The 27,856-nt window shown below is 53.8% G+C and overlaps 11 protein-coding genes across 11 annotated transcripts; 6 read left to right on the plus strand and 5 right to left on the minus strand.

The window, feature by feature from the left end:
* Positions 1-229: 229 nt before the first annotated feature.
* Positions 230-507, minus strand: B0H65DRAFT_553441 (putative conidiation-specific expression protein; the record flags this gene model as incomplete). The annotated part of the gene is made up of 2 exons (XM_062829961.1): positions 230-388; positions 463-507. 2 exons carry the CDS (start codon positions 505-507, stop codon positions 230-232), a joined length of 204 nt encoding a protein of 67 aa, XP_062676657.1.
* A 1,046-nt stretch (positions 508-1,553) lies between these two features.
* On the plus strand, positions 1,554-1,997 carry B0H65DRAFT_436928 (uncharacterized protein; the record flags this gene model as incomplete). Its single annotated transcript, XM_062825271.1, has 2 exons — positions 1,554-1,743; positions 1,876-1,997. The coding sequence occupies 2 exons, from the start codon at positions 1,554-1,556 to the stop codon at positions 1,995-1,997; spliced, it is 312 nt and encodes a 103-aa protein (XP_062676658.1).
* A 720-nt stretch (positions 1,998-2,717) lies between these two features.
* On the minus strand, positions 2,718-3,827 carry B0H65DRAFT_553443 (cyclin-domain-containing protein; the record flags this gene model as incomplete). Its single annotated transcript, XM_062829962.1, has 1 exon — positions 2,718-3,827. One exon carries the CDS (start codon positions 3,825-3,827, stop codon positions 2,718-2,720), a length of 1,110 nt encoding a protein of 369 aa, XP_062676659.1.
* Positions 3,828-5,878: 2,051 nt separating this feature from the next.
* B0H65DRAFT_74189 (thiamine pyrophosphate enzyme, N-terminal TPP binding domain-containing protein) lies at positions 5,879-8,258 on the minus strand. Its single transcript, XM_062831356.1, has 2 exons — positions 6,361-8,258; positions 5,879-6,305 (listed from the first exon to the last, which is right to left on the minus strand). Exons 1-2 carry the CDS (start codon positions 7,919-7,921, stop codon positions 6,046-6,048), a joined length of 1,821 nt encoding a protein of 606 aa, XP_062676660.1. The 5' UTR covers positions 7,922-8,258; the 3' UTR covers positions 5,879-6,045.
* An 867-nt stretch (positions 8,259-9,125) lies between these two features.
* Positions 9,126-10,552, minus strand: B0H65DRAFT_565740 (uncharacterized protein; the record flags this gene model as incomplete). Its single annotated transcript, XM_062830295.1, has 2 exons — positions 9,126-9,551; positions 9,632-10,552. 2 exons carry the CDS (start codon positions 10,550-10,552, stop codon positions 9,372-9,374), a joined length of 1,101 nt encoding a protein of 366 aa, XP_062676661.1. The 3' UTR covers positions 9,126-9,371.
* Positions 10,553-12,259: 1,707 nt separating this feature from the next.
* On the plus strand, positions 12,260-13,127 carry B0H65DRAFT_512733 (uncharacterized protein; the record flags this gene model as incomplete). The annotated part of the gene is made up of 3 exons (XM_062828598.1): positions 12,260-12,453; positions 12,556-12,713; positions 12,895-13,127. The coding sequence occupies 3 exons, from the start codon at positions 12,260-12,262 to the stop codon at positions 13,125-13,127; spliced, it is 585 nt and encodes a 194-aa protein (XP_062676662.1).
* A 1,362-nt stretch (positions 13,128-14,489) lies between these two features.
* On the plus strand, positions 14,490-15,818 carry B0H65DRAFT_74277 (uncharacterized protein). The gene is made up of 2 exons (XM_062831357.1): positions 14,490-15,497; positions 15,552-15,818. Exon 1 carries the CDS (start codon positions 14,622-14,624, stop codon positions 15,366-15,368), a length of 747 nt encoding a protein of 248 aa, XP_062676663.1. The 5' UTR covers positions 14,490-14,621; the 3' UTR covers positions 15,369-15,497; positions 15,552-15,818.
* A 1,117-nt stretch (positions 15,819-16,935) lies between these two features.
* B0H65DRAFT_74291 (uncharacterized protein) lies at positions 16,936-21,348 on the plus strand. The gene is made up of 4 exons (XM_062831358.1): positions 16,936-17,310; positions 17,471-17,769; positions 17,882-18,174; positions 18,242-21,348. Exons 1-4 carry the CDS (start codon positions 17,230-17,232, stop codon positions 21,157-21,159), a joined length of 3,591 nt encoding a protein of 1,196 aa, XP_062676664.1. The 5' UTR covers positions 16,936-17,229; the 3' UTR covers positions 21,160-21,348.
* Positions 21,349-21,485: 137 nt separating this feature from the next.
* Positions 21,486-22,297, plus strand: B0H65DRAFT_480914 (uncharacterized protein). Its single transcript, XM_062827610.1, has 2 exons — positions 21,486-21,763; positions 21,850-22,297. The coding sequence occupies exons 1-2, from the start codon at positions 21,577-21,579 to the stop codon at positions 22,065-22,067; spliced, it is 405 nt and encodes a 134-aa protein (XP_062676665.1). The 5' UTR covers positions 21,486-21,576; the 3' UTR covers positions 22,068-22,297.
* A 185-nt stretch (positions 22,298-22,482) lies between these two features.
* B0H65DRAFT_480915 (uncharacterized protein) lies at positions 22,483-23,155 on the plus strand. Its single transcript, XM_062827611.1, has 2 exons — positions 22,483-22,697; positions 22,836-23,155. Exons 1-2 carry the CDS (start codon positions 22,562-22,564, stop codon positions 23,015-23,017), a joined length of 318 nt encoding a protein of 105 aa, XP_062676666.1. The 5' UTR covers positions 22,483-22,561; the 3' UTR covers positions 23,018-23,155.
* Positions 23,156-24,872: 1,717 nt separating this feature from the next.
* On the minus strand, positions 24,873-27,544 carry B0H65DRAFT_565746 (putative phosphatase regulatory subunit-domain-containing protein; the record flags this gene model as incomplete). The annotated part of the gene is made up of 3 exons (XM_062830296.1): positions 24,873-25,394; positions 25,499-26,458; positions 26,495-27,544. The coding sequence occupies 3 exons, from the start codon at positions 27,542-27,544 to the stop codon at positions 24,873-24,875; spliced, it is 2,532 nt and encodes an 843-aa protein (XP_062676667.1).
* Between the last annotated feature and the right edge of the window lie 312 nt (positions 27,545-27,856).

Below are 27,856 nucleotides of genomic sequence, written 5' to 3' on the forward strand. Positions count from 1 at the left end.
ATGACGAACTTCACGACTTGAAAACAAAGCATGGCATGGGAATCCTGTTGATTGAATTCATGTCATCATTTCATCGTTCCATCATGACGGCCTGATATGCTCAGACTCGCCCATCTCGTAAGCCACGTACCATCCACGCATCCAGCATCCACGTTGTCCAGGCCGATCTGTCAAAGGTGACAAGCCCAAACCACATCTTTGTCTAGCCGTCCTTCCGTTGAGTCCTACCTTACTGCAACCCCTCCAGCTTCTTCTTCGCGTTCTTCTTCGCCTCCTCAGACACACCAGGGTTGCTAATAGCAGCCTTCAATCCTCTCGCCACATTTCCCGGATCCTTCTCGCCCTGGTCCGTGGTCTTCTTGTTGTCCGAAGAAGACTGGTCGTAGGGCTCGTCGGCGTTTTCGAGGAGGAAGTTAGCATAGAGTTCTCGGGGTCCTTGGTCGACTCCTCGCTGTGAGGAACCTCGGGAGGGACGTCAGAGGAGTTGGTGGCGCCGTAGTCGACCATGTTGGCGGTCTTTTGCTTCTGCGTTGCTTGGGAGAGGTTCTTTGTGAGTGATGTCTCGAATCGACCTTCTGTGAGCTTCTTCGGGGGCTTCTTTCTTTGGGAGGATAGGTGAGAGAATGGCTGATGGGATGCAGTTGTTTTTGTTGTTGTAAGGAAAGTCTCCAAGCTGGAACAGAAGCCCCTGATATAGCTTCCTTCCACAAGTTTGCTATTCCACGACCTTCCACTTTCCATCATCTTACCTGACCTGCGATGAAACAAACCGGAGGGTTCTCTCCCCGCGTCCCTTCAATCTGATGTTGTTTGTTCGCTCCCGTCTATCGACGATGCTGTCACCAGCCCAAATCGTGACGTTATCCAGCGGCACTTTGCATCCAGTCACTTTTCATCCCCGCAGAACCCTAACTCGTCCCTTCCATTTGGATATCGACCAACGATATACGAAACTGAGAAAGTCCCGAATCGTTTCAATTGCTGCCGGTGTGTAAGTTTGACATCTACACGAAGGGATGACATTGCAATGCACCCGCAAAGGAAGGGTTCCTGCCTTTGTTTGGCATGAATCGGCGTGTAAGTGGCACAAGTGGGTTCGGGTCGATCCGCGCGGGGCTCAAAGAACAAACAGAACACCGAATATCGATCGCCAATAAGATGTGATTCCCCCAATATAAGAAACAGATTCCCATCTGGGGGAAAAGGGACGATGTCACGACTTGGGATGGTGATGTTTTGAAGGGGAAAGAAGGGATGAAAGAGGTTGAGGTTCGTTGGGTGATTGTTTGCTTGTGGCTTGCTCCTCCATGATCGGAGTGTAATCGTTTCGTCATCCATCTTGGTGAGTCTTTGAGGCTCAACAAAATGGAACGGAACAGCCCGCGATGTAAAACAGTAAAGGGAAGGGGATATATAAACCCTCGTCCCTGGAATGTCTTTGGGATCTTCAATAGGATATCAAGTAAGTCTCCCAAGCTCACCTCCCAGCCGCTTGCTCAACCAAACCCAAATCAAACCAACCCCAAGCTCTTACCACCCACCAACCACCAAAAATGTCCAAAGTAGCCCACGCCTACGACGACGACAAGCCCGGCGCCGACCTTCCCCGCGACGCTCCGGACGGCCAGGTCAACGACCCCTCGTATAAGACCAAGGGCACTGAAGCCGTTCCCGTCATTGACGATGATGCGCCCGTTGAGGATCCGGTGCGCCCGGAGGAGGCGGATAGTGATGATCAGCTGGGTACGTAATATGTTCCATCTTCCTTATCTGAGCATGACCTGGAGCTTGGGTGTGGTGGACTTTTTCCTCCTCGCTGCCCTAAGATATGCAATCTTGGACAAGTCATGCTAATGGAGATGTGACACCCAAAAGCCAAGGACGAAGTCGAAGCCATTGATAAATCCAACATCATTGACGAGAAGACGAGACACGCCACCAAGCCGGCGGGCACGTACCGGGAGCCGAGCGATGAGCAGATGGGGTTGACTGAGTAGATCTACTCAGGTCTCACGGGTCTCTGACTCTCATGACCTTTTGTTCCAGCTGGAGTCTGGGGAGGATGAAGACAAATTCATGATACGATGTTATGATGGAACGATTTCTTTGGGTGTTCGGGCGTGATGGATTCTTGACTGGGCTGGATGACGATGACGGATATGGATGGATGGATGGTCCAAAGGAATTGGAGTTGATCCAATCTGTCTGTATAACCTTTTGGTACATCAAACCTCTCTATGCCCTCGCTATCAGAGGTAAGCAGAAGTAGATGCAAAAGAGATGAATTCAAGTGATTCGCCAGATGTATTGATCAAGAATGGGAGGTTGTAAAGTTGAAGTTGTTTGTCAGACGACAAACCGCAAGATGCCGGCAATAAGCGAACAATTTACGATAAGATAACAAACATCCTTCCTCTCGGGGTTAGGGCTGCCCTGTATCACCCAGACCATGGAAGCTACCTCTAGGTCTAGACAGAACTATAATCGCCAGTGATATGAGCAGGTGCAGAAATATGGTGTTCATGTAGAGGTAAGGGGAACTCGGAAGAAGAAATGATACTTGGTATTTATGATTATAGGGTATCACTCCAGGGAAAGGCAGACCATGCTCAAGATATGCTGCCAACAAAGAGCAAGGACAGAAACAACAAAGTTGAAGGGGAAAATTAGGCATCATTATTCGAATCCCAGACACACCAACAGTCAATATCAGCATCTCACGCCTCTGCAGCCGCTTCTGCCTGTCTCCCCTCCCTCCCCGGCGGCGGATTCCTCAACGTAATGACGTCTCGTTTTCCATAAAGGTCATGCTCAACGCCCTCCCATGCCTCGACACCGGATTTCAGCATTTCCCATTGCCCCCTCAACGCCTCCTCGTCCACCCTCAGTTCGAACCCGACCAAGAAGCAGAAGCTGATCTCCAGCCTCGCCAGCTCCGTCTCGCTGACTCCGCCGACCTTTGCGAACTTGGTATGGGGATAGCTCAGATCTTCCAAAGCCTTCATGGCCACTCTGATGCCTGCCAGAAGTAGGCGATGGGCATTGCGCTTGGTGACGACGATGGCGCGCTCGATGATGGCCAGGCGGTGGATGTACAGAGACGCGGCGAGGTAGACGGCCGTGGACATGGGGCAGTATTGGTGGATGCGCAGGAGGTAGTCGGTGATGGAGATCGGGGGAGGCAGGCGCGAGTAGAACTTGCGGGTTATGGCCGAGTGCTGGGTGTTGAGCGGTTGCGAGTTTTCGCCGACGATGATGTAGGGTTCGAGGGTCGGCTTTGGGTCGTCTGACGAGAAACTGGGCGGTGGGGTTGGGTTAGAGGTGCGGATGTGGACGCCGTCTATTGATTCGGATTTCTTGTGTCCCTCTCTCGAAGGAGGTGGGTGGGGATGCCTTTGCGGCGCCGGGCTGAACGGTCTCCGTGGGGAATTGCTCGCGCTCTTTTGCTGCAAAAGCCTGGCGAGGTTCTTCTCGGAATTGGACCGTACGATGCTTTGTTTCTCGGCTTCCATACCGCGCATGTGAGGCAGGGTTGGGGATCGTGGCGGCGGAGTGGGCGGGATGTCGCCTGTCAGGGAAACGAGGGTCTCGATGCCGGCGCTGAGGAGCTTGAGGGCGGCTAGGGGGGAGACTTTGTAGATGTCGTCAACGTCTTCTTCGGAGCCGCCCGTATGTTGTTGTGTTATTTGTCGGAAGAGCCTTGGGTCGGCTGAGGGGACGGGAGCGGGAGGAGGAGAAGCCGGGGCGCTCGAGTCGGACTTTTGTTCGGCGTCGGCAGCCGGAGGGTCGGCAGATGCCGGAGCACTGTGTTCGGGATGCGGTGACATGCTGAATATGGAATGCGATTGCGTTCGCTTAGGTATCGTCGAAAGGGTAATGATGTCGAGGGTAGCAAAAAGGAGCTCTGAATATGTTGCGCGCGGCGAAAGCGACGGGCAAAGGCGACACTGGGGTTGGTCGCGTGACAATGAGTAGACGGAAGTATATTGATATTCGAAGAGACAAAGGACGACGGAGGGTATCGTCAAGTTGACGTTGTCGAGGTGAAGATTTCGTAGGTCGTCGTAGGTTTGTAGGTAGTCGAAGTCGGTCGTGGTGTTGAAAAAAGAACTGGAGTCGGTCGAACAAGGAAATTGCGCTCGTGCACTCAGCTGTTCAGCAGTTGTCGCAGTTCGGAGAAGTCCCCGTCGGTCGTCCGAAAGTCGCTCGTGTAAATCGGTAAACAGCCCAGCCTCGGAGCCACCCTCGGTACTCAGCTCGGCCACGGTGGGTGTCGAAAGAAGGACAAGTTGTGTATCCTGCGGCGGCGTACGACACGCAATCTCATTATCTCGTGTTTCCTTCCTTATATGCCGTCTCTTCCTTGAATCCAAGGAGGACTCAACGGACCATCTCTTGTCTGGCCTGTTTCTGGCTTCCTTGTCAGGGTCTCGCCTGTAGTTCGCCGCAGTTCCCAGGTATTTGGCGCTATCGCAGCTATCTCAGGTGGTAGTGGAGTGTATCGTCGGGTGCTAGCGTCGCCAGGGGATGGACCCGACACCGGATGGAGTCGTTGAACCGCTAGCGCGTGCCGAGAGGAGTCCTTGTCAGAGGTCAACTCCAGCAACTGTCTCCAGTGGTTCCAGTGGTCTGCGGATGTCTCCAGCGGAGGAGGCGACTCGTTCGAGATTCGGGGGCTTCCGGTCCTCTTGAAGAACTAAAGATGGTCGAGCAAAAAGACTGAGAACCGACCGTTGATAGTCGTTCGCCGAGATCCGGAAGACGGCAAATCGGAGTTGGGAATACCGAGGGCTTGTGTCGACCAAAACACGGTGATCTTCAGCGACGGCGGCAGTTCGGTTCAGTTGAGGAGACTGGAACTGGATGAAATAAAGAGGGGGATCGATGGAGAAAGATCGGACGGCGCTTTGGTCTCGTGGTCTCGTGTAGGATGAGCGCGGGGAAAGTTGGAGACGGAAGAGGAAGAGGATGGGATGACTTAATTCTTCTTCAATTCCTTGTTAGCGCATTGTCACTGATGTCTTCCTCGGCTGCCCGTTCTTTCTTTTTGTGTTGCAGGTCCGTTCGTCCCCCGCTGCATGTCAAAGGGTCCGTGCGCAAACTCTTCCGCAGCGCAGAATGACTTTCAAATTTCTCCAATTGCCAAATGATTTCTCGGAATTCTTCCCTCCAGACAACCCAAGCCAAGGACGATCAACACTCACTACATACCGTCATCCCGCCTTGTCTCTTCCCTCCTCCGTGTTCGAGACCCTTTGCGACCTCTGGGGGACCACTGATCAGCGCAGACGGTGGCGAATATTATCGAGCATCCGCGGCCGGTTGAAACCCCTGATCCGTCGGTGTCGAGAAACGCGGGCAAAAAGGAAAGGAGGGGCAACAAGGATGGCCGTGGCGCCAGCAATCAAGAGGTGGTCCGATCAAGACAACGATGAACGGCAAAAGCAGTTGACGACGGATGCGCAGCTATTTTGACGAAGAAGCACAACATGAAGGATATATGCAGAAATAAACCGAAAAAGAAGGGAGCATGTGTCATGGCACATGTCAGTGTTCAGACGGGGTTGAACTTCGCTCGAGTGTTGGTTCCGGAGAGCACCACGCACGATACACGGGACGAACAGCTGGATGGATCATGGACATGCAAAGAGGTACAGTAGCATCACGACAACCCTTTGGCGCAGTGTTACCTTCGGACCGCAACCACAGCATCCTCGTTTCGAACACATCAACATGGCGACGTACGGTTATAATCACAAGAGGCGCCACTTGAACAGCTGTCTGGACTTTACTCGCAAAGTATTCCGACACCGCTCGAAGCCGCTAACATCAATAGCTAACCACCGGTGCTAAACACTGGTGCAACCAGACTATGTCACCAAACATGCCACCGAACGAAAACTCTCCAGAGATTCGACGAATCGCCGGTGCCAAGAGACGGACGACGACGTCGCTTCTCGTACAACAGATCCAATCCACCATCAACCACACGCTCCGGGCTCTGAGAAACACGTGGATACGATTTTGAAGCTCGTCCAAAACAAACTAAGATCCCATGACCACCTTGCAGTCCACCACGGCACTCTGTCCCCCCTCCACCGCGGCAATGGCCTCCTTCAACACCCGATCCAGATCCGCCGTGTTGTCAACCCTAGCCGCAAACAAATCACCACCCGCAGCCGCCTTGGCGATACCCGCATAATCAGGCGATGGGTTGAACTCGATATTGATGTCTTCGTTGGAAGCCTTGGACCCGAGTCCGTCGGGGTGGACCAGGAGCAGAGACCGACGAGGGGCGTTCCATCCTGCGATGCGTTAGTTTCAACATGTGGATAAACGGAGAAAACGGAGGTGACATACCCTTGTTGTTCAAAACAATGGTCAACACGGGAATGCCGTATCTCTTGGAGATCCAGTACACACTTCCCGGCACCGAGAACAGGAAGGTCCCATCGCCAACAATCTGCACCACGAACTTGCCCTTCCCTCCCTTGGCCTTGGCCTCGACCTCAGTAGCCAGCTTGATACCCAGGGCACCACCGCCAGACCAACCAAGACCACCACCACCGCAGTTGATCCACGACCCAGGCAGCGTAGGCTGGAGGTTATCGTGCACAAACAGCGTGTTGGTAACAGCCTCAATAGCCCATACGGTATCCTCGGGGCACAAAGCCCTCAACCTCCTGCACAGGTGACCAGTGCCATACTCTCCGTTCTCCAGAGGCTTTGCTCTCTCGGCAATCTCCTCCAGCTTCTGCCTGTGTTGGGCCTGGAGCTCCTTCCACCTCTTCTCGCGCTCTTCGCCCTCCAGCTGCTTCTTCAGCTCTTGGTCAGTCTTCAGCTTCTCCGTCAACTGCTCCACAGCTGTCAACGGATCAGCTCTATACCTCGCCTCCGCCTCTAGGTAGAACACGGGCATGACCTGCTTCAGGGGATCGACGTCCACATGGAAGATCCTGGCCTCCTTGTTCGGCTTGATCTGTGTCGGGATCCACGGCACATCACAGTCCAACACAAGAATGACATCCGCCTCCGCCACGGACTGATCGTTGCCAAACCTCAACCCCAACCAGCCCGGATGATCGGCGGGGAAACACATATCACTGCCGCCGGTATCCAACACCCTCAATCCCTTGACCGTGTTGGCCAACTCCACCAGTGCCTGCGGGATAGCGTGGTTCCTGCCCGCATACCCGGTAACCACAAGCGGCTTCTTAGCACCGGCCAACGCACCCGCCATCTCCTGCACCGCCCCCTTAGACAAAGCCCCCAGCTCAACCGGCTTCCAGTGTGCCTGGTTCAGTTCATACTTGGGGATCTCCATCTCCATCACCTCCCTACTTCCACACAGGTACACCGGACCCTGCGGCTGACTCTTAGCAAACTGCAACGCCCTATTCACCATCTGCTTGACATTCACCCCCGTCTTCAGCTCCGCCGCATACCGACAATACTGCCCCACAATCTGCTTCTGATCCGGCACGTCCTGAATCCAATGGATATACTCGGTCCTGGACCCTCTCAGCTCTCCCTCAATCGTAATTGGCGAAATCCCCGCAAACACCAGCACCGGCGCTCTACCAGCACTGGAATTGTGAACAGCAGCACCCAACCCCTGCGTGCCCACGTCCACGTGCACAATCACAGCCTGTGGTTGACCTGTCAAGCGCGCGTACCCGTCCGCCATGGACATGGCTACCATTTCGTTGGGGCAGGTGATGATGCGCGGGAAGTTGGCTGGGTCGTTCTTGCCGCGCACCATGGCTTCGATGATGGACGGGTGGTCGGAACCCAGGTTGACGAAGACGTGGGACACGCCGGCGGAGAAGAGGGCTTCGAAGAAGGCCGAGGAGGTGGTGTACATGTCGGGCGAGGAGGTGGTGGTGGTTGGTTGGGTGAGGGGTGGGGGTTGGGAGGACATGTTGGTGTTGGTGGTGGTGGTCAGTTGTCTTGCTTGCTGTGTTGGGTGAGGGTGACGGGAAGGGTAGTTGAGGAGGTGGTTGAGGCTGAAGAGGTGGTGGTCTTTAAGTTGCTTGACTTGGTAAGTCCGGATGATGATGATAATGCCGAGGCAAGGTAAGTGCAAGTGGTGATGCGATGGGATGGTTTTAATCCCAAGATAGGAGCGGGGTATGTGAGGGGGACTTGGGGGAGGTTCGGCTCAAGTCTACCGAGACATGCGCTACTCAATATGGGACAAGGGTCAAGGTAGGTTGAAAGGGTGAACTCCGAAGACCGGACTTTTCTTGTGATGTTGTAACAGTAACACCCACAACAAAAACGAAAAAGGGCGCCAAAAGGTATTTATTTGATCGGTGAGAGCACGTGAGAAGTCATGGTGACAAGGGGACGGTGCAACTTCGGCTTAAGACCTTTGTTCAGGTGACATGTCTTTCAATGGAATTGACCAACGGGAGCAAGTAGATAAAGCAAGGGGGTTCACAGCAGAGCGTGCAGAGCGTGCAGAGCTGACGGTGAAGCCTTGCAAACTCGTACCTTTAACAGCAGGTGAGTGACGGGAGGTTACCTAATGATAAGGTATCGACTGGTTGATGGTTCGTTCGACAAGGATTTGTACACCTTATAAGTCACGGTGATGGGATGGGGGGTGGGGAGCGGAATGATTCCAGAAGCTCTGTCATCTTCAACATGTTCAACCCCATTAATATCGGAACGAAGCTTGAAAGAAACTTACGGGATAACAACTAGGCTGAGTCTATTAAATGCGCCTGTAATTGAAACGCCATGTTACTGTCACCAAGACCAAGCGTAAGAATAATGAGAACCTCGAGGGACAAGCCAAACAAGCGAGCGGCCCTTCCTCCGTCGATCTGCCGTTGTTTTCCGCTATTTTAGCGTTTTGGGGGGGAGTGGGGGACCGCTGCTGGCCGGCGGGGTAAGGTAATCCCAACTTTAAACGAGGTGGACCCACCGGGTCGTGGACGCTTTGCGGGCCTGATAAATCCATTGTGAATTTTGGTTAAATCTACGGAGTACTTCAGGCCTGACTTATACCAAGCTTCTTTTACTGTATACGTTGTAAGGTGAAAAAAGCGTATGTACGAGAAAGAAAAGGCGCGTTGGTTTCTTTCGCGATGCTGTTAGAATGGTAGAAGCCTTATGAATTTGAATATACTTAAAGGCTGCGTATCAACACAACTAAAGCACTTGGAAATTTATTCAGAAGTGCGGCGCCAAAAAGGTTCATGATGGTTTCTTTTCTAGTATCTAACAAAATCAAGCTTCATTACGACATCCAACATCACTTTTTCCCCAGCATTGTATTCAAATTACCACCCCAGTCCTCCCCCATTTTCCCATCCAGGGGCATTCCACTTGCCAATATGGCCAAAATTAAGTGATCAAGAGATCTAGTTCCCCCCAACCATGTTAACATACCTCTCCAACACCGCCTTACCCATCTTCTCCATAACCGTCTTGCTCGTCGCCGCACTCTCCGTCTTGTTGGCAAACAACATGCCCATGCCGCCCCTTTGACGCAGCACCTTCTTCATCGTCTTCTTCATCTTCCTGTTCTCCTGCTCCGCCATCTCCGCTGCTTTTGCATCTGCTGAATGCCCGAGAGCATGTCGTCGCCGAGCATCTTGATTTTGCGCTTGGTTGCGTCGACGTCGGCGTCGGTGATGGCATCGGTCACGATACCAGTGAGGGCGTCGGTGGGGGTGGTGGTGGTGGTGGAAGGAGAGGAGGCGTTCATGAGGTCTTGGTACGATGCCAAGGCGTCGTTGAGAGCCTGGAGGGACGCGACGAGGTCGGTGCCATCGGCGGTGGTGGTAGCCGCGGTGGCAGTGCCATTCTCGGAGTCGAGGGCAGAGGCAGAGGTGGAAGTGTTGCCGAAGATGGTGGAGTTCAAGTCACCCAGGTACGGGTCAATAAAGATAATGGGGGTGTCGGTGCTCAACGGCACAGGCACATCAGGGAGTTGTTGAGCATAGCGAATAGCGGCATCAATCATCTCCTGCGCTTGCTCATCGTCAACTACAACATCATCGACAGTCAAAACTCCGTCGTCGCCGTCGAGACTGGTGGTTGCAGTGCCGGTGGACAGAGGGATAGGAGGGATGTCATCCTCATCCTCATCCTCATCCGCAAAGTCCAGCGCGGAAAGTGCGTCGGCGTCGTCGGCATCGACGGTGGGAGTACCGGTCATCAAAGGGATGATGGGAGCATCGCTGGTGCCGGACAGGTTGGAGATGGCGGCGTCGACCATGTCATCGTCGTCTTGGATGGACTGGACACCCTGGATGCCGGTGAAGTCGTTTTGCTCTATGGGGAAGGTGGGAGGCACGGCGGGGACGCGGTAGATGTCGAAGGGGTCGGCCGCGGCGAGGGCGTCAGAGACGTCAGAAGAGATGGTGGTGGACGAAGAAGTGTCCTCGACGGGCTCTTCGCCGGTGATGCCGGGGAGGACGTCGGTGATGGCATCGGTGGAGGCGGAGGCGGAGGTGGTGTCATCGACCTGGCGCTTGTGGGCGGGAGCGGCCACGGAGAGCGAGGCGAAGGTCGCGACGAGGGTGGTGGAGAACTTCATCTTTACGGTTTGTGGTGGACTTGACCGGTGAAGAGATGAAGATGATGATGATGGTGATGATGTTGAGACAGTGCTTGAAAGAAGGTACCTAAGGAGTGGTATTTATCTCCATCGTCAACGAGCTGGACGCCAAAGGCGTTCACTGCCCATTACATGGCACGGTTGCCAACAACGTCCATAACAAAAACAACGATCATCATTGACAGCATTCCACCTGTAGAAGATCGACAGGAGTGGTATCGCCGTGAAGCACCCGATGTCAGAGCCTCAACAGCGATCGAAGGCACAAATGCAGGAACATGGCCTGCCGGGAATGCCCTCCAGCGGCCAACCTGCAGCCCGAAGAGCCAGGACCAATGGCATTGTTTGTCTATGACACGTTGGCTCCGAGGAAAGACCATGGCATTTCTTTTCACACGGGAAGAGTTGTTGTGGTATTTACTACGACGGCTGTGATGGAATGTGGAATGTGCCGTGGCTGCCGGAAGACACGGATGGGGCTTTGGCCTGGAAAGTTGGGTATGCGATGCTGGTATGGGAAGACGTGAGCATGTGAGACAATAACAACGTTCGGCTCCAGTCGTTATATCCGCCATCGACGAAACATAGAATCCTCTGGTGCAGAGAATAAGTCTTTGGAAAACAGCGCTGTTGACGACTTGGATCGAGGTTCATCCTGACATTATACCCGACGGAACAGACAGCGAAAAAATCGCGTACCAAGACGTGCCAGACAAAGAGCGACCCTGTCGCGCTCGGCTTTCGATACAACGAAGCGGCGCAATAGAGACTCTGTTTGGGCCGACGATGTGGGCGAAGTGACCCTTGCGCCATCTGAGCTAGATCGGGCTTTTTGAGCTCGTATTGTAAGGAGGTAGGTACACTCTGTGTCCTTATAATGGGGGAGTGGATGAGATTATGAGGCAGGGCCAGGCCCGTGGCCCGTCTGTCAACTCGTCCAGTTCAGGATGATTGGCGTTTTCCCTGATCCTCAAGCCGGCCCTGTACCAGAGTCAACTTTCTTGTAGAGCAGCGTGTTCGTAGTATCGGCTCTTGTTGGACAATGTCTTCACAGTATCGTTTCGGAAGTGCAACGTGGTTCATGATTCATACCCAGAATATCTCCTCCGAGGTTTCGGAAGCAATGAACAATGTGCTACCGGTCGGGAACAATGTGCTCCCGGTCGGAGGTCTCGTGTTGTCTTCAACAGACTTTTTTTTAGCTCCTAAACACGCCCGTGTTAACATGTACTTCAGCAGCATTTCCTCCCAGCATTTGATGTTGATACCGTTTCATCATCATCTACTTCAGGTTCCATAGTTCAGGGTCTTCCGATGAGATGTTCCCGCGGCTGGGTGATTGGGCAGGTACGCTCGGCTGGACAGTTGATGAGTGGCAGTGACATGGAAGGTATCTGCTCCTGCCATGACTGTATCCCGTCTACCTCTTTTGAGTGGAAGGAAGGGTACAGAAATGGGCATCTCGGAACCGACAGCATGAGCGTTGACATGAGCCAACCGCCAGAAATATGGATATCTGTTTGAGGATTTCCTCTGTTGTCGCCTTTCCACCTCCGTCCTGATATCTTGTCCTCCCGCCAACGGCAATCCTCAGCACCTTGGCTCGCCGTCTTCGCCTCGTCCATGACTGAGCCTTTACTTAGGAACCGGTCTGCCCACTTTAACTTGTCCAGTCAGTTAGCCATGATGACGGCCTTTGCTTCCTTCTTCTTGCTCCTTATCCTTAGCCTGGCCACGACCTGCGCCACCATGCCCGGTGCCTCTAACTCCACCGGCTTCAACAACCATACCCTGTCTCTTGCGCAACTCTCAGCGCAACAAGCTCTCTGCAGTTGTGACGATACTCCATGCCCGGAGAAGAACACCGTTTGCATGAACGGGTATGCTCATGCCTCACCCCCTCCCGCTTTCTCCCCTCTTTCCCTTCCTCCCGTCTTCTTCCAGTCCATCCCAGTAACTGATGACCTACCTGTGCCCAACAGAGCCTGCACCTGCATCCACCACGAAGGCTGCCGCGCCGATTCCGACTGCGACCAATACCACGTCCACTGCCCCAAGGATCAATCCATGATGTGCCAACAAATGGACCCCTTCTGGCGCAACAACGTCTGCATCTGCGTCACGAAGCCAGAGGGGGGGTGTAATTGCGATCATACGGCTTGTGATTGGGGTCAGACCAAGTGTGATGATGATGGGTGTGTTCCCCTTCCCCTACCCCTTTTCCGATGCCTTTTCCTTTCCTCGTTCCGCGCGAGAGGATCTAGGTTGTTAGCTGACAAAAAGGAAATGTGGAAGGAAATGCCACTGCCACCCCATAGCAGGCTGTGCGCCCACCATCGCAAAAGACAAGCGAGTGGACTGCAAGCAAGTGTTGACGCACTGCCCCTATGTCCCCTATGCCACGACGCCTTACTGCTCGCTGGATGATGATGTGAAGTTTCCGCATGGCGAGTGTATCTGCCAGACGACGCTGTGCGATTGCTCAAAGGTTTGGTGTCCTGATGATGGGTATTTGCAGTGTAAGGAGCCGGGGAAGTGTAAGTGTTGGACTTGATGAGAGACAGGGAAAAGGGAGAATGGGAGGGATGACGAAATGGAGGTTGAGGTGAGGAAGGACAGAAGTTGTTGAACAGATGATGTCCTGCTAGGGAGGCTTACAAAAGTTGGAAGGGCGATGCAGTTATTACACTATCAACTAGCACCCGAAACTATGCGGTAGTCATGATAATGTCGCATCTTAGTGGGCTGGCGGGGTAGCCCGCACTGGCCAACACTGGCCATGTCTTTCGATGTCCGTTCGCTCGTTTCTATTTTTCCCTTCTTTCCAAACAAAACAAACAATGTGCCAACTCGTCTTTCGCATTCCATCCGATTAAACCAGGCTTGCGCGTGCTTTCAATCGCGCTCTCCCTTTCTCTTGAACTTTACATGGCATTCACCTGTGTTCTTCCCGTTGCTCTCAGCGGAGGGACTGGTTGTTTCCGAGTTGCGACAGCAAACATGGCCAAGTTAATCTGCTAACAGTGTCGCTGCAGAAAGATTAGTCGTTACGTTACTGCCGTATCGCTCTTCATCTCTCGATAAGTCCATTCATCGATCGCTTCCTCCGATGCCGCCCCAACGTCAGCTGTGTGCAGAACCAATGCAGCCCCCCTCCATCGCCATTGGAGTGGCCCGACGAGAGGGTGTAGCGGTTGTTTGCGCCATTGGCCGACGACAGCAGCAACACCACACAGCACACATCGAGCATATCAAGACTGAGAAGATACCAGGCTGCGGCACGTCATCAAGAGGGGTCCTGGGTGCTTGGTTCACCAGTCACCGTGTAGGCCGAGATATGTATGCTGTGATGACAGCTACACAGCAGGAGCAGGAGCAACGAGCCAGAGCAGCAGAGGGGTCCTACCTCTAGGCAGCAAGTGCAAGCTCAGCAGGGAGCCTTACCAACACATCATTTCTCCTGAGCCTCGGACCACCAGATCCAGTCGGTCCCTCCGAGCTACCAAAGCTACAAGTGTCCCGTCCCGCCACGTCTTGACATCGAGAGGGTCCTATGCTATATCACGCTTTAGCAGTCCCAGCTGTCCCGCCTTCGACACCTGGGCACACAGCTGGGCTAACAATAGTTCCCGCCACTCCGGGCCCTTCCCGCCCGAGTTCCAACTGCCAGGTTCGGCTGCAAAGGGCCTACACCCTCAACCTGGTTGCTCCAGTCATATGGCAAGTGCCATATGATCCTATGCGGGACACCTTGTCTCACCTTGATAGAGTTAGCGGGTTATGATGTGTGGTAGGTCAACATCATGCAGCGCAGTGCCGGCATCGCTGAGTAGGAAGGTGATAGGAGTGGTGGAGGACTAGAGTCCCAGCCTTCCATTTTTGTTTCAGAGTCGGAAGTTTTCCAGTAGTAGGTTTTGGGAGTAGGTAGAGCTGATGGAATCCGCTGGGTTGGTTGATATAGTCTCCGGCCTGTCTCACTTCTCGGACTGAGATCCGACAACAGTCCCAAGTTTCAGAGAGACGAGCCTCAAGAATAACACCAGGCAACATGGAGATGCCCTCTGTCCTCGAAACCCGAGAAAGCAACCTGCTCCCTCACATCATCCAATTTCTCTCCCGATCAATCCGCACAGCGACAGCCTCCCTATCCCTCACCAAGCGCAATGCCAACCAAACCCCAGCCTTCGATTTCGCCCCCACCACCACGACCCCTCGAGACCACCAGCTTATCCCGCGCGACAGCGCCCCCCTCTCCTCCACCGCCCTCCTCGGCGCAATCCTTGGCTCCATCGGCGGCGTCATCTTCCTCGTCATCTGCTGCTTCTTTTACATCCGCTTTCGCGCCTGGGGCAACGCTAGTATGGCGGCGAGCAGTCGGCAAAGACGATGGCGAAGGGTCTACTATTATCATGATTCGTCGAGTACGAGCTCAAGCGGATCGAGCAGCACGAGTCATAGTTCGGGGAGTACGAGCACTAGGACGATACCGAGAGATGTCGAGATAGGGGAGGCGTGGCCCGGAGTTGGAGGAGCGGGAGCGGCTCAGAGGGGATATGGCTATGGGCAGGGAAAACATTATGGACAGGACAGTGTATACGGACAAGGAGGTGTCTATGGGCAGAGCCAGGCCCAGAGGGGATACGGGGTTGGGTTCGAAGGAGGAGCAAAAGGAGGGAGCGTGGGCGTTGGAAATGTTGCGACGGGGTATGGACCAGGCGTGGCGCAGGCGCCGAGGGTGCCGCCTGTTGCTACGACGAAGTGGTCTCCTCATGTTTTTAAGCAGGGGAAGACGTGAGAAGAGAGGAAGGAGGAAGTAATGGTAGGCCAAGGTTTCTTTGGTGGGGGCGTGATGGCTTGGGCATTGGCTCAAGGTTTCGTTCTCCTGGCTGGGCAAGTCGAGCTTGCGAGTCGTCGGCTTTCCAAGGTGTGTCACCCTTTTGAAAGCGATTCCGGGCAAAAGCTGACCATTGGTTACCAGCAACGCGGAGCAAGATACCGATCTACATACCAGAATTGGATGCTTTTTTTTCCTTTCCGTGCTTCCAAGTTTTGCACTTGCGTTTTTGATCTTCATGATTCGACTGCGGGAGAAAAGGGGCCATTGTGGAGCCCTCGCTATCCCGGAGTTCTCGTTGCTTTTCTTTTCCTCAGGAGAAGGTGGTCGTGCATCGTTATGATTACAATCCAGTCTGTTGCATCATCGTCTCCAAGTTCTACCATGTAAAGAAGATGGGCAAGCATGAAAGTTCGGGGTTCGATTCCAGTATCATGATTAGGGAAACCTGACCACAAACCCTCGAACTGGACCCATGACTGCCCTGTATCTGTCTCGGGCTGTTGATCGCCCACTCATCCGATGTGTGGATACATGGAACAACGGGTGCAGGTTCCGGAGGGAAAGGGATCAAGTGGAGTCGTGAAGACCAGACTTTCAGGGCGACCAGACGCGGACAGACGGTGATGCGCTCGAGATTACAGGCATCATCTCCGCATCACCACTGCTGCAAGTCTCACAACTGCAAGAAATGAGACCGATCTCTTGCGACACGGGGAAATCCCCAATCTCCATCCTCTGAAGCCTCCGGACCAGTCATCACAATCGCCTACAACCCCACGAACGCAAAATGTCTTACTATGATAGATGGCCCTCACTGAATGGCTCGCCATAGCGCAAGATGACATCGTGGGGCGGTTTCTTTCCCTCCCGCACCAACGCCTCCAGTCGGGGGAAGAGAAGAAGAAAAGCCCGGAGAAGAAAGCCCGGGGCTGTCCCACTGGAGGTTGGGGGAATTCAAGGGGGCTTGGGGGACAAGAAGCGATACTACCCTATCAGGTCTCGCGCTCCCGCACCTGTCCAATCCTATGGGTCTGTAAGAGATGCGCTATTCCTGATCGGCGGATAGCGTGTGGAAGTTGCGTAGATCTTGAAAGTGTCCACTTTCGTCACAACATCACCAGGGGCGGCTTAGTGAAATCGGGGGAGGAGAGTGATAAAAACATTGGTGGGAGGTACGAGATGTTGAGTGTTCTTGGTGGTATAGGGATCCGAGTATTATTGGGGTTGTGAGGTAAAGGGTCCTTTGATCCAGGAAGCAATTTGAAAGGGATCTCAGTCAGCGGCCTCCTGTACGACTTCGGGTAAGGTAACTCCCGTCTGACAACCGGTCTTTTTCTTTCCTTGCTGATCATCCCACGATGTTTTGTGATTGGACAAACACCCCAAAAGCCCGAAAAGCCTCCTCTGGCCAGGCCCCTCCCTCACTGGCCTCAGGGTCGTTCAGAAACCTGGGTGACCCCGGTGGCGGACCATCACCGCCAAGATCCTAGGGCTCGCGATTCAGAGGGCTCCAGAGCGGCTGGCTTGTTTTCTCTCCCGTCATCCATTTCCTTTTTCCCTCCACAGCTCCCGCTCGCCCGCCCGCCTGCAATTCTACTTCCCCAGTCGCGGAGTTTGTTCCTGGCATTAGTTCGAGTTTGTCTCGGTCCATCTGCACATCATCCCATCAGCTGCTGTTTCCTGTGTTGCGCGCGGTGCCTGAGTGGCATTCATAACATGACCTGAGCAAAGTGCGCCTTCACCAGTCAGTTGTGTCTGCTGGGTCTGGGTCTCTAGCTCTTAAGAAAACACGCAACCAGACAGACAACCACAACCCACGATGGAGTGGTTGTCAGAGTTCCACACCCACTTGTGGAAAAGGGCAGCGGAAGAATGGAACAGGAACAGCGTCAAGTTAACCATAGTAGGTCCGATTGTCTTTCGTCTTTTCGTTTGCTGTCTTTCCCGCCCGTTCATCCCGATTGTCGACGCCGCCCGGGCCGCTCCCGGCTCCCGCTCCGTCTTTCGTCCCCGCTTCCATTGTTCCCCTTTCCCACCTGTTCATCTCATCTCATCTTCACCTGACAAACAACTCACTTCCCGGTCAACAAATATCACTAACCCAAACACCTCGCTCACCACCACAACAGAACGAAAGCGATGACAGCAGAGTCGGCTCCGCCCGCGATGGCTCATCCGGCGGCACCCTCTCCCATTCCGGCGGCAACAACAAGGACCCAGCGTCATTGAGCGCCCTCGGTAGCACCTTTGTGCCTGTCCTCGTCTACGCGGTCATTTGTTTGCTCATCTTCTTCACGTGTCGGAGGACGAGTACGAGAACTTATGCGCCTAGGACCATTGCACAACTGCGCGAGCCAGAGTATGTCTTTTATGTCATGTCATAAGTGCCGACCGTGTGCAACGACCCGTGCGACTCGGCAGATTGCAAATGATTGCATTGTGCCTGGCTAACGAGATCTTGTGTGATGCAGGCATCCGGCTCCGAAGCTGCCCAATGGGTGGATTGACTGGGTTAAGCCGTTTTGGCAGATTGATGATGATTATATCCTCAATAATTGCTCCTTGGACGGATATTTGTTCCTCAGGTTCTTGAGGATCTTGTCGGTTATTTGCTTTGCTGGGTTGGCTATTTCGTGGCCGATCTTGCTGCCCATCAATGCGACGGGAGGGAATGTGCAGAGGCAGTTGGATAAGTTAACGATGGGCAATATCAAGCTTCCAAGCAAATACTATGCGCATGTGGTGGTGGCTTGGTTGTTTTTTGGTTAGTTCTTGTTGTCGTCCCTCTCCTGTCGCCGTGTGTTGGACTGTTGGCTTATGATTGTTCACAGGTTTTGTGCTGTTCATGGTCTGCCGAGAATGCATCTACTACATCAACTTACGCCAGGCATACCTGCTGTCGCCGAACATGAGCAAACGATTATCGGCTAGGACGGTCCTGTTTACGTCTATCCCGAAGCCATATCTGGACGAGGCAAAGCTACGAAAGCTGTTCGGCGACTCAGTGAAGAACATCTGGATCCCGAAGAACACCAACTACCTCCGTGGCCTAGTGGAGGACAGAGACGACGTGGCGGAACGGTTGGAAAAGGCGGAGATCGAACTCATCAAGAAGGCAAATACAGTCCGGATGAAGAACATCAAGGAAGAAAAGGGCGCGCCACCATTCGCGGACGAACTCAGAACCGACAACCCCCAATCTTCGAAGACATCATCCTTCTCCTTACCCGACTCAAACGAATCGACACAAGATGGCAATCTGGAAAAGGGGATCAAAACTGACCCAGTCCGAATCCGCATGTCCGAACGACGAACGGAAGCGCCTCCCATTCCCGTTGACGAGACCGAAACCCCAGCCCTACCCGGCGAAGACCCCGGCGCCCCCAAAAAGTCCGAAGACGACGACCTCGGCCCCGAATATCAACACCCCTACGGCTACCCCGCTTCCCTCCCGGATGTCCGCGGCTCTGTCGCCGCCATCTTCCTCCGCGCCGACGACCGCCCCCATCATCGACCTCTGCACAACTTCGGCCGGCGCGTCGACACCATCCGCTGGACACGGGCCCGCCTGAAAGTCCTCAACCGCGACATCTGGAAACTCCGCCGGAAATTCCGTTCGGGAGACGGCCAACCCCTTTCATCCGCCTTCATCGAATTCGACTCGCAAGCCTCCGCCGAAGCCGCCTACCAGATTTTAGCTCACCACCAACCGATGCACATGTCCCCGCGCTACATCGGCGTCCGACCAGAACAAGTCATCTGGTCTTCCCTCAGAATCCGCTGGTGGGAGCGAATCATGCGTCAGTTCCTCATGCTCGCTCTCGTCGTGGTCGCCATCATCTTCTGGTCCATCCCCGCCGCCGCCGTCGGCATCGTCAGCAACATCGACTTTTTGTCCGAAAAGGTGCCCTTTCTGTTTTGGATCCCCTTGTTGCCCAAGGTCATTCTGGGCGTCATCAAGGGCTTGTTACCCGCTCTGGCGCTGAGTATGTTGATGGCTATTGTACCCGCTGGACTGAGAGTCTGCGCTAGGATAGCGGGCTGTCCGTCGCATGCGCTGGTCGAACTGTATTGCCAGAGCGCGTACTTTGCTTTTCAGGTGATTCAGGTGTTCTTGATAACGACCATCACGTCCGCGGCGTCGGCGGCGATCATTGATGTTATTAAGAAACCACTGTCGGCGCCGGATCTGCTGGCGCAGAATCTGCCCAAGGCTAGCAACTTTTACTTGTCGTACATCTTGGTGCAGTGTCTTGGTGCGGGCGCAGGCAAGCTGGCGAATGTGGGCGATTTGTTCCGACATGATGTGGCGAGCAAGTTCGCGGTTGATCCCAGGAAGGCGTATCACAGATGGAGGAAGTTGACACCGATTCATTGGGGAGCTGTTTATCCGCGGTTTACGAACATGGGGGTTATCGCGCTGGCGTATTCGTGCATCAGCCCGTTGATTCTGGTGTTTGCTGGGTTTGGGATGCTGTTCGTCGGCGTGGTTTACCGGTATAGCCTCATCTACATCCATGACGACTCGCAGCTGGATACGAAGGGGCTGCTCTACCCAAGGGCGCTGCTACATCTTATGGTCGGACTCTACATCGCCGAGATCTGTCTCATCGGCCTGTTTGCGCTCAAGAAAGCCTTCGGCCCTATGCTCCTCATGATCCTCTTCTTCGGCTTCTGCGCCATCACGCACTACTCCCTCAGCTCAGCTCTTTCCCCTCTCCTCGCCAGCTTACCTCAAACCCTCGCCTTGGAAAAACAACACGGCCAAATCGCCGAAGACGGCGACGGCGACGACCACATCATCCCCTCCCAACCCACCCCCGGGCCCGGCGGTCTAGCAGCCGACTACTACAACGACACCTCCATGTCAACCCCAGGCATCCCCGCCGAAGTCATCGGCGGCTCCGCAGCAGACTACTACGCCTCCACCTCCTTCGACTACTCCGACCCCTCCACAGACGACCCCGAACCCCCCGGCCTCTACGACGACGACCTTGACGGCCCCGACAGCCGCATGCGCGGTCTCGAAGGGTCCTCCTCCATCCGCCACTCCCTGACGCAACTCGCCAAAACGACCCTAAAATCCCAACTATCAACCCTCAAAGCCTCCGCCAACGGCACGGGCCCACCAGGCCGCCTTTCTCCCCTAACCCGCTTCCTGTATCAAATCCACCGCTTCCTCACCCCGGATCCGTCCATCCAAAACCCAAATCTTATCCAGCGCTGGCTTCACCCTTCCGTCTACGCGGATTTCCGGACCCTCGCAAAAAAAGTCGGGAACGGACCCGGGCCGGATGACTGGAACTTGCCGAGGGGGTACGAGAATAAGAGGGGGTATTACCCGCCGGAAATGTGGAAGCCGGCGCCGAGGTTGTGGATACCGAAGGATGGCGGGAGAGTGTCGAGGCAGGAGGTTAGACATAATAGGGAGGCGGGGGTTTGGTGTGTGGATTTGGGGTGTTGGTTGGATGATGGGGTTGGGGAGGCGCCGTGGGAAAACAGGGCAAAGGGGGATAAGGAGGGTAAGGATAGGGAGGGAAGTAAGGATGGGGAGAAGGAGGATGGTGGTGAAAAGGGAATAATAGACGGGGACAAGGTAGCGCAGGAGGGGAAGAAAGTGAAGGGGATATGGAAGGGGGTATTAGGGAAGGAGGCAAAGAAGGCGACGGGGAGAGTCAGGCCGGGTAGGGTGAGGGTGAGGTTTAACGTTGAGTATGGCCCGATGGGCGAGGAGAGGTGGTTGTTCTGATGAGATCACATGGAATACCTCTACGCAACTAATGACTTGGAAAGGATTGGGAGGGCGGTTTGACTTTGGATACCAGCTATTGATAATGATCTTGGGAAAGGGAGTAATGATGTTACCTAGCAATGAGTACATAGAGATGTTAATCTGTAGATAATGTATAGTTCTCTCGATCCAGCGTCGAGTTCATTGTCTACGTCTTCTCAATGCCGAGGTACCTCGTGCAATGGAACGATATGAGACAACCCGGCCATTGTCCTTTGTAAGCGGTTCATAAGATAGACATGGGTTCATCCTAAGACTGGATCCGAGTTCAACACAACGTCAAGTCAACATCTCCATCCAGAAGTACTCCGATCCTGAGCTTCGTATTCACCTATAAACGCCAACGCCTCAACCAGTTTAAGCGATGCTTCCTCCATGTTGACTCAGCCAGATATCTCTTTCTCTTTCGGACCACCAAGCTTGGTTCCCATCCCGTTCGGCATCATGACCCGCTTTACAACCCTCCTGGCTGGCGCAGCCATCCTCTTGTCAACCGCTGGGCTTGTTCATGCCGAGTGTCAAAACATGAAAGTTGACTGTGGTTGGAGTCTTATACGTGGCGGTAAGTCTTGCAATGCTTCCGTATTAAGTATCTTATCTTCTGCAACGCCTATGTAGTGCTAACCCAAGTGCTTCCTTCCACCACAGGATCAGCAAGCGAGGAAGACATACGCGATGCCCTCGTGAGAGCCAATCAACCAACAGACCCAACACACATGTACGATTCGACTTTCGCCTGCGAAGTGGTTTACGATGGCATAGCTGTATGGGTGACGGTGTTCGATAAATGGTGTGGAGGACCAAATACGTGCGGAGCCATTCATGACGAGTTTGGGTATTCTACTGGTTGTTTATCGGATGGATGAACCTACTTGTATTTCGTCTGGGGTTTTTACTCCCCTTTCCCTGTCCTGCTTAGTTTCTTTGTTGGGTCATCGACGGAGATAGCGCCATTGCCATTCTCGGACAGACAGAGGCCGGTGTTTATTTTCCATATGGAGATGTGTTGAACAATGTTTCAGCCTCTATCGAGCTCCAACAGTCCAATGTCCGGGTGAACATTGAACCAAGACATTCCATGTATTCGACGTGTTATCACATTCACTTCTTTCTTGAGAGCTCGCCTTACTGGCGTGACATATCGAACGAGTATCAAGATGCTCCAGACCACCCCCCCCCCCCCCCCCCGGGAACTTTCCTCCCATCCTCTCAGACCCGACCGGTCAAAATCACGATACGATCATTGAGATTGGTCCCTCGACAGTCGACACACGTTGAGTCGTCAACACAATCTTACAAAATTTAAGAAGCGCACCCATTGTATCCGCTGCAATCTTGAACCAACGCAAATCACCAAAACATGGTCATGCTCCGCTTCGCAACCCTTCTGGCTAGCGCAGCGGCCATCCTCTTGTCGACCGCTGAGCTTGTTCATGCCGAAATCAAGGGTTGTCCTTACAGCTACAGCGTCTGTGGTTGGGATCTTATCAAAAGTGGTATGTGGGAGTCTGTCTGGTCGTTTTCGTCCCGTCCTGTCCAGTCCTATGTCTTTGATGCCTTAAAAACCCGGGCAGTCAACTACAGATCGGACCCATTGATGCTGACCTCGATTCTTTTGGTCTTTACCTACCTAGGTACAACCGAACAAGACCTCATCGCCATCCTCCAAAGCTACAAGCAGCCAACTGACCCCTCACATATCTATGATTCTCTCTACGTTTGCTTCAAGCAGGGTCAAGTTGGATGGGATAAATGGTGTGGAGGACCGTACAAATGCGGAACGATGAAGTTCCCGCCTTTTGGTACTTGTCTGTAGAGTTGAGGAAGGGAGTTTGCTTGGACGGGACTGAGTTGGTTGACTGTTGACGACTACCTAGACAATTCCCAATCTCAGAGTGACAGCAGCCTTGATAAACTCTTTCTCTACCATACACAATCACATACGACCATACCCACTGGAAAACTCGGGATCCCGTCCGCTCTCCCATAGATAAGCCAGTGAGGGCCAGACTAGTAGTTGGGTCGGTGACGACCAGCGAATCCCTGGTGTTGTATGTTTTGTTGCATGTTTCTTTTTGCTTTTTTTTTGCTGCATCTTCTTGACATCTCTTTCACTATCGTGATGAATGCGTCTTTGACTTTTATGGTTTTGTTTCGTTTGAACATCCTTCTTATTATTTTCTTAACTAACGCGAAGAAATAAATTGATGGCTGAGGCTTAAAGCTGGTGGCATTGTACTGTTGTGGGGAGATGAGGGCCTTCACCAAAGCATATTCATATAACAACATTCATAACATCTCTTGCCTGTTTTTCACTTTGTACTTTTGGTACCGTGCTCGTGCGCGCGTGTTGTGTGCAATTCGTGATTGTGTGCAATTCATCAAATTTATCAATCATACCCGTTTTTTTCCTGACCCCTAACCTAACCTTTGCAACCTCGTGAGCCAGCCAACCAGCCATAATAAAGATATCAAACAAAACAAACTACCAAACAAGCCCCACCGCCGACCTCAAAACTCGCGATGACTGGTCCACCCCAAGAGGCTCTACTCGACTCCCAAGCTCTGCCATCTGCCATTGTGCTGTTCCCTTCAAGTCCAGTGTTCAGTCCAGTTGTTCATCACCCTTAGTCACTCGCAATCCAAACCCACTGCCTCTTTGTGTGTGTGTGTGCACAGGTTGTCGGAGTCATGTCGTGTAGCATAAGCTCAACCAACATTGCAAGCTACCCACAGAACAAAAGTCTCGCGCCCAGGATAGGGTTCGACCGAGCGGACTGATGCCATGTGAAGCAACTGTTGACGCAATGCTTTGGGACCTTTGCTGTTGACGACCGACTGACTGCACAACTGCGACAAATACAACCAACCCTAACCGAGTACTAATAACAGCCACTCGGTGACAGAATACATCATCACCATTCCAAGAACCATTTCATCCATCGTCTTGCTCCCTAACTTCCAGAAGGAGGAGAGCTCGACGACCGAGTCGGGCAGCCGGAAGAGCTACCGCGACGAACTAGGAAAAGAGACCCAGTGACAAAACAGTTGCTTGAAGGTGCTTGAAGGTTCCATCGGCTATCGCGAAAAGTGAGCGAAGGCCAGGTTGACATGCTTGTCGGAGTGTGTGATAGAGAGGAGGTGAGGCTGTGGAAGTGATGTGATGACCGAAGGAATAAACCGCTCCCTGACCCTCCTTGACCTGAAGAGGATCACCAATGTTGACTGCCAGCGAGTGAGTTTGCAGGCCATCCAACCCCTTAAAAGAAATAAGGAAACCCGACCACCAAAAACTCTCCAATCCAGGAAAACCAGGAAACCTGTCCGTGCCGGTGATCCGCCAGTTTCCCTTAATCGTACACGAAGTTTGAACTCGTGATCATCATGGTGTTGAAAGGAGAAGTAGGAAAAAGAAACCACCCAAACGCCAAACTAGTGGATGCTTTCAAACCGAAAAAAAAAAGCAAATGCCGAAAAAGGACCAATGAGTAGGAGACCGGAAGAGTAGAAAGTTTATGTCGAGGCCGGTGATGGTATGTCGAGAGTGTTTGTATCCCACAGGTTGAAAGTGTGAGATTCATATACAGAAACGGGCCGTTTTGTTGTTGGGATCCATGGATAGTTGATAGACCCCCCAAGACAGATGAGATGAGAAAAAAGATGGAACTCATCTACCCCCTAATAGCTGTCGCAGCATGAGCTTCCGTGCCACCATAGTTATAGTTGTTTGTGTAGAACGGGAAACGATCGGCATAAGGCATAGTGCTGTGGTGATATGGGTACTCGTTCGACGACGTACCAGTAGAGTTCGATCCGTAGCTGGGTCCGGTTCCGTAGCCAGATCCGAGACTTTTAGTGCCAGGGCCAGTGCGTGACCCATTGTTCGAGGGGTTATCAGAGTTTTGCTGAGACTGGAAGCCCATCTTCAGGGGACTCTCAGCTGGAGAACCCCCACCAAAGCTCATGAAACTTCCATGAGAGAAATAAGGGTTGGGATCCTTGGGGTGCAGCGAGTGATGCTGAGCCGTGGACCCCATACCGTAAAAGTTGTTGTGGACCGGGCTTCCCTCGTAGCTCGAGTTGTTGCTGCTGCCGGTGCTAGCAAGCTGGGGAAGGTCACTGGCACTATCGAAACGACCGTTGCGCAAGCTACCATCATTGATCTGAGGGGTGGACTGCTTGGTGGATCCAAACTGTTGTAATGAATATTTTGTTAATGATCGTTACCGTGAGATGTGGGGGGCCTTGAGGCTTGTCAAATGCTATCAACCAGATACCCAGGGGAAGGACAACTTACGAAGCAGTACTTGTTGACGAGCTCCTCATACGAGGACGAAGCAATACTGCCGGTGGTGGACACACCAGGAATGCTGAGAGAAGGCTTTGCTGAGGTGGTAGCGGGAGCAGGGGTGGTAGTCGCAGGAGCAGGAGTTGGCGCTGGAGCCTTCTTAGGGGCAGCAGCGGGAGCGGGAGCGGGAGCGGGAGCAACACGAGTAGTCAGGGTAGGATGAGACCTGCGCTGGATAGAAGAGTTCGCAGCAGCTGACTTCGCAGCAGCAGGCTTCCTGGAGGACTTCATGTAGAGACCATCATCCTTCTTGGGCAGGTTATCCTTGGCGGTCTGGATGGCCGTGGCAAGCGAGGCACCAAAGTCGTAGCGGTTGGCAAAGGCCTGGCCGCTAGGGGCAGACAGACGGCTCGGCAGGTTATCGCTGGGAATGCTGGTGGTGCTCTTGACACCACGCAGGCGAAGACCAGCGGGAAGCGAGTCACCAATGTAGTCATCGTCCTCAAAGCTGAGCTTCTTACTCCTGCCACCAAAGTCATCCGAGCCGATAGGAGCGAACTTGGGCTTTGGCACCTCCGACGACTGGTTAGAGCGACGGTTGCTCTTGGGCAGGCCGTTAACAGGACGAGAAGCAGCGCCGATAGCACCCTTCTTGCCGTTTGCGGGGAGAGCCTTCTTGCGGAAATCAATCTGGAAGTTCATGCCGTTGTTGCTGTCCCAGTACTCCTGGCCGTTGACGTTGTACCTGATGCAGAAGTACAGCGTCTTGGACTCGAGGTTGGCCATGTCGGAGAGCTTGATGGTAAAGTTGAAGCGGTCCTGTCCGAGGGGCGAATCCGGGGGCACGATCTCGCTCATGTACTCAGCCGAGACCTCGGAGGTGGTCTTCCAGTAGTCCAAAGTAAACCTGCAAGTAACACTCTTTTGGAACGCCAGGTTGACCACTGCCACCGACCCTATCAAGCACTTCTGGTCGCTAGATAGCCAAACACGTTCCAGGCGGACAGGCTGCGCCCTGCGAGCGGGGGTATCGGCGGGGAAGTTGGACAGGACGAGCTCCCACTCGAAGGGAGGCTGACGCCCTTGTGACTGGTCGTTCTCGTTGAAAGGGTACTCAGTATCGCTATCGTAGTTATCGACCGGCGATGAGCCAGCACTAACGGCCAACGGGCGGTCGACCTGCAAGAAATGGCGAACGTGTTCGAGATGCGAGTCAAAGTGGACAGCCTTGAAGGTGGGCGTACCAGGCATACTGGAAGGTCGTCGGCGAGATGGAGGTCGCAGAGCAGGCCGCACCAGCTCACCCGACTTCTTGCGCACCATGGGGGGCTTTCTCTGCCGCTCTTCGTCAGTGTCCTCTTCAGATCCTGTCAGCGAGCTTCCCATAGACTTGCTCAGCACGATGTGAGACTCGGTGGCGGATCGGGTGTGTCCGGAGAATCGGCGGTTGACTCCGTTGGCTTGGTCCTGCTTCTGCTGCATGTCGGCAATGGCCTTGGCCTGCGATGGCAGCACTAGCAGGTCTCCCGCATCCGGCTTTGTCTTTTCCTTCTTCTCGGCGATGACGGGTTCGGGGATATCGGTGCGGTTGTTGGGCGAGCACGAGCGGTGGACGGGGATCAGGCTGATGGCGTCCTTGAGCTCCTTGAGGTTCTCGATTGTCCTGCCACGCTGTGTGTCCTTCATTTCCATCTGACCCTCGTCTTCACTAGCCGAGTCGGGCGGGGAGATGACGGCGCCGGCGGGCATGCCCGGCCTTTCGCCCGTTAATGGCGGGGGCGACTGGCGCACGATGCTGTTGAGAGCCATAGTCTTGAGATCCTCCACGGTCGCCGACGGGGACAACTCGTTATGCTGTGTGGGTGCCGGGGCCGAGGGGGTTCGTCGGTGCTTCATAAGATACGAGGCCGATCGAGGGAGTGCGGGCTTGGTCGATGACGTTGGGGAGGTGAGGCCGCCATTCTGTGGTTGTTGGATAGAAGGTCTCCGGCTCTGGGTGGGTGAGGAGGGTGCCGACGAAGCCGGAGACCTGTGGGAGGGTGGTGTGTAAGGCATTCTCTCCCGCGATGGTGTGTGGTCGTGGGGAGGAGTACCGTTGCGGGCGTGCGAGTCGATCGCGACGAGGGGAGAAGCGAGCGTTGTCGGTGGTAAAGATAGAGTAGAGCGAGAGAAGACGAGGTTGTCGAGTGTCGGGCCTAGTACATGGAGGAGTGTACTACTGCGTTGGAGGGGAGGCGGCCTCGACGGGTTTGGTGGTGTCGGAGAGGGGGTTGTTTCTTTGTTGACGGCGGTGTCAAAGAAGTTGCTGCAATGCCGATAAGATGAATTGGTTAGCGGTTGCCCTTTTGCGCAGTCTTGTCTATTTCG

The sequence above is a fragment of the Neurospora tetraspora genome (genome assembly GCF_033439725.1).
Source record: "Neurospora tetraspora strain CBS 560.94 chromosome Unknown B0H65scaffold_10, whole genome shotgun sequence".
Lineage (NCBI taxonomy): Eukaryota > Fungi > Ascomycota > Sordariomycetes > Sordariales > Sordariaceae > Neurospora > Neurospora tetraspora.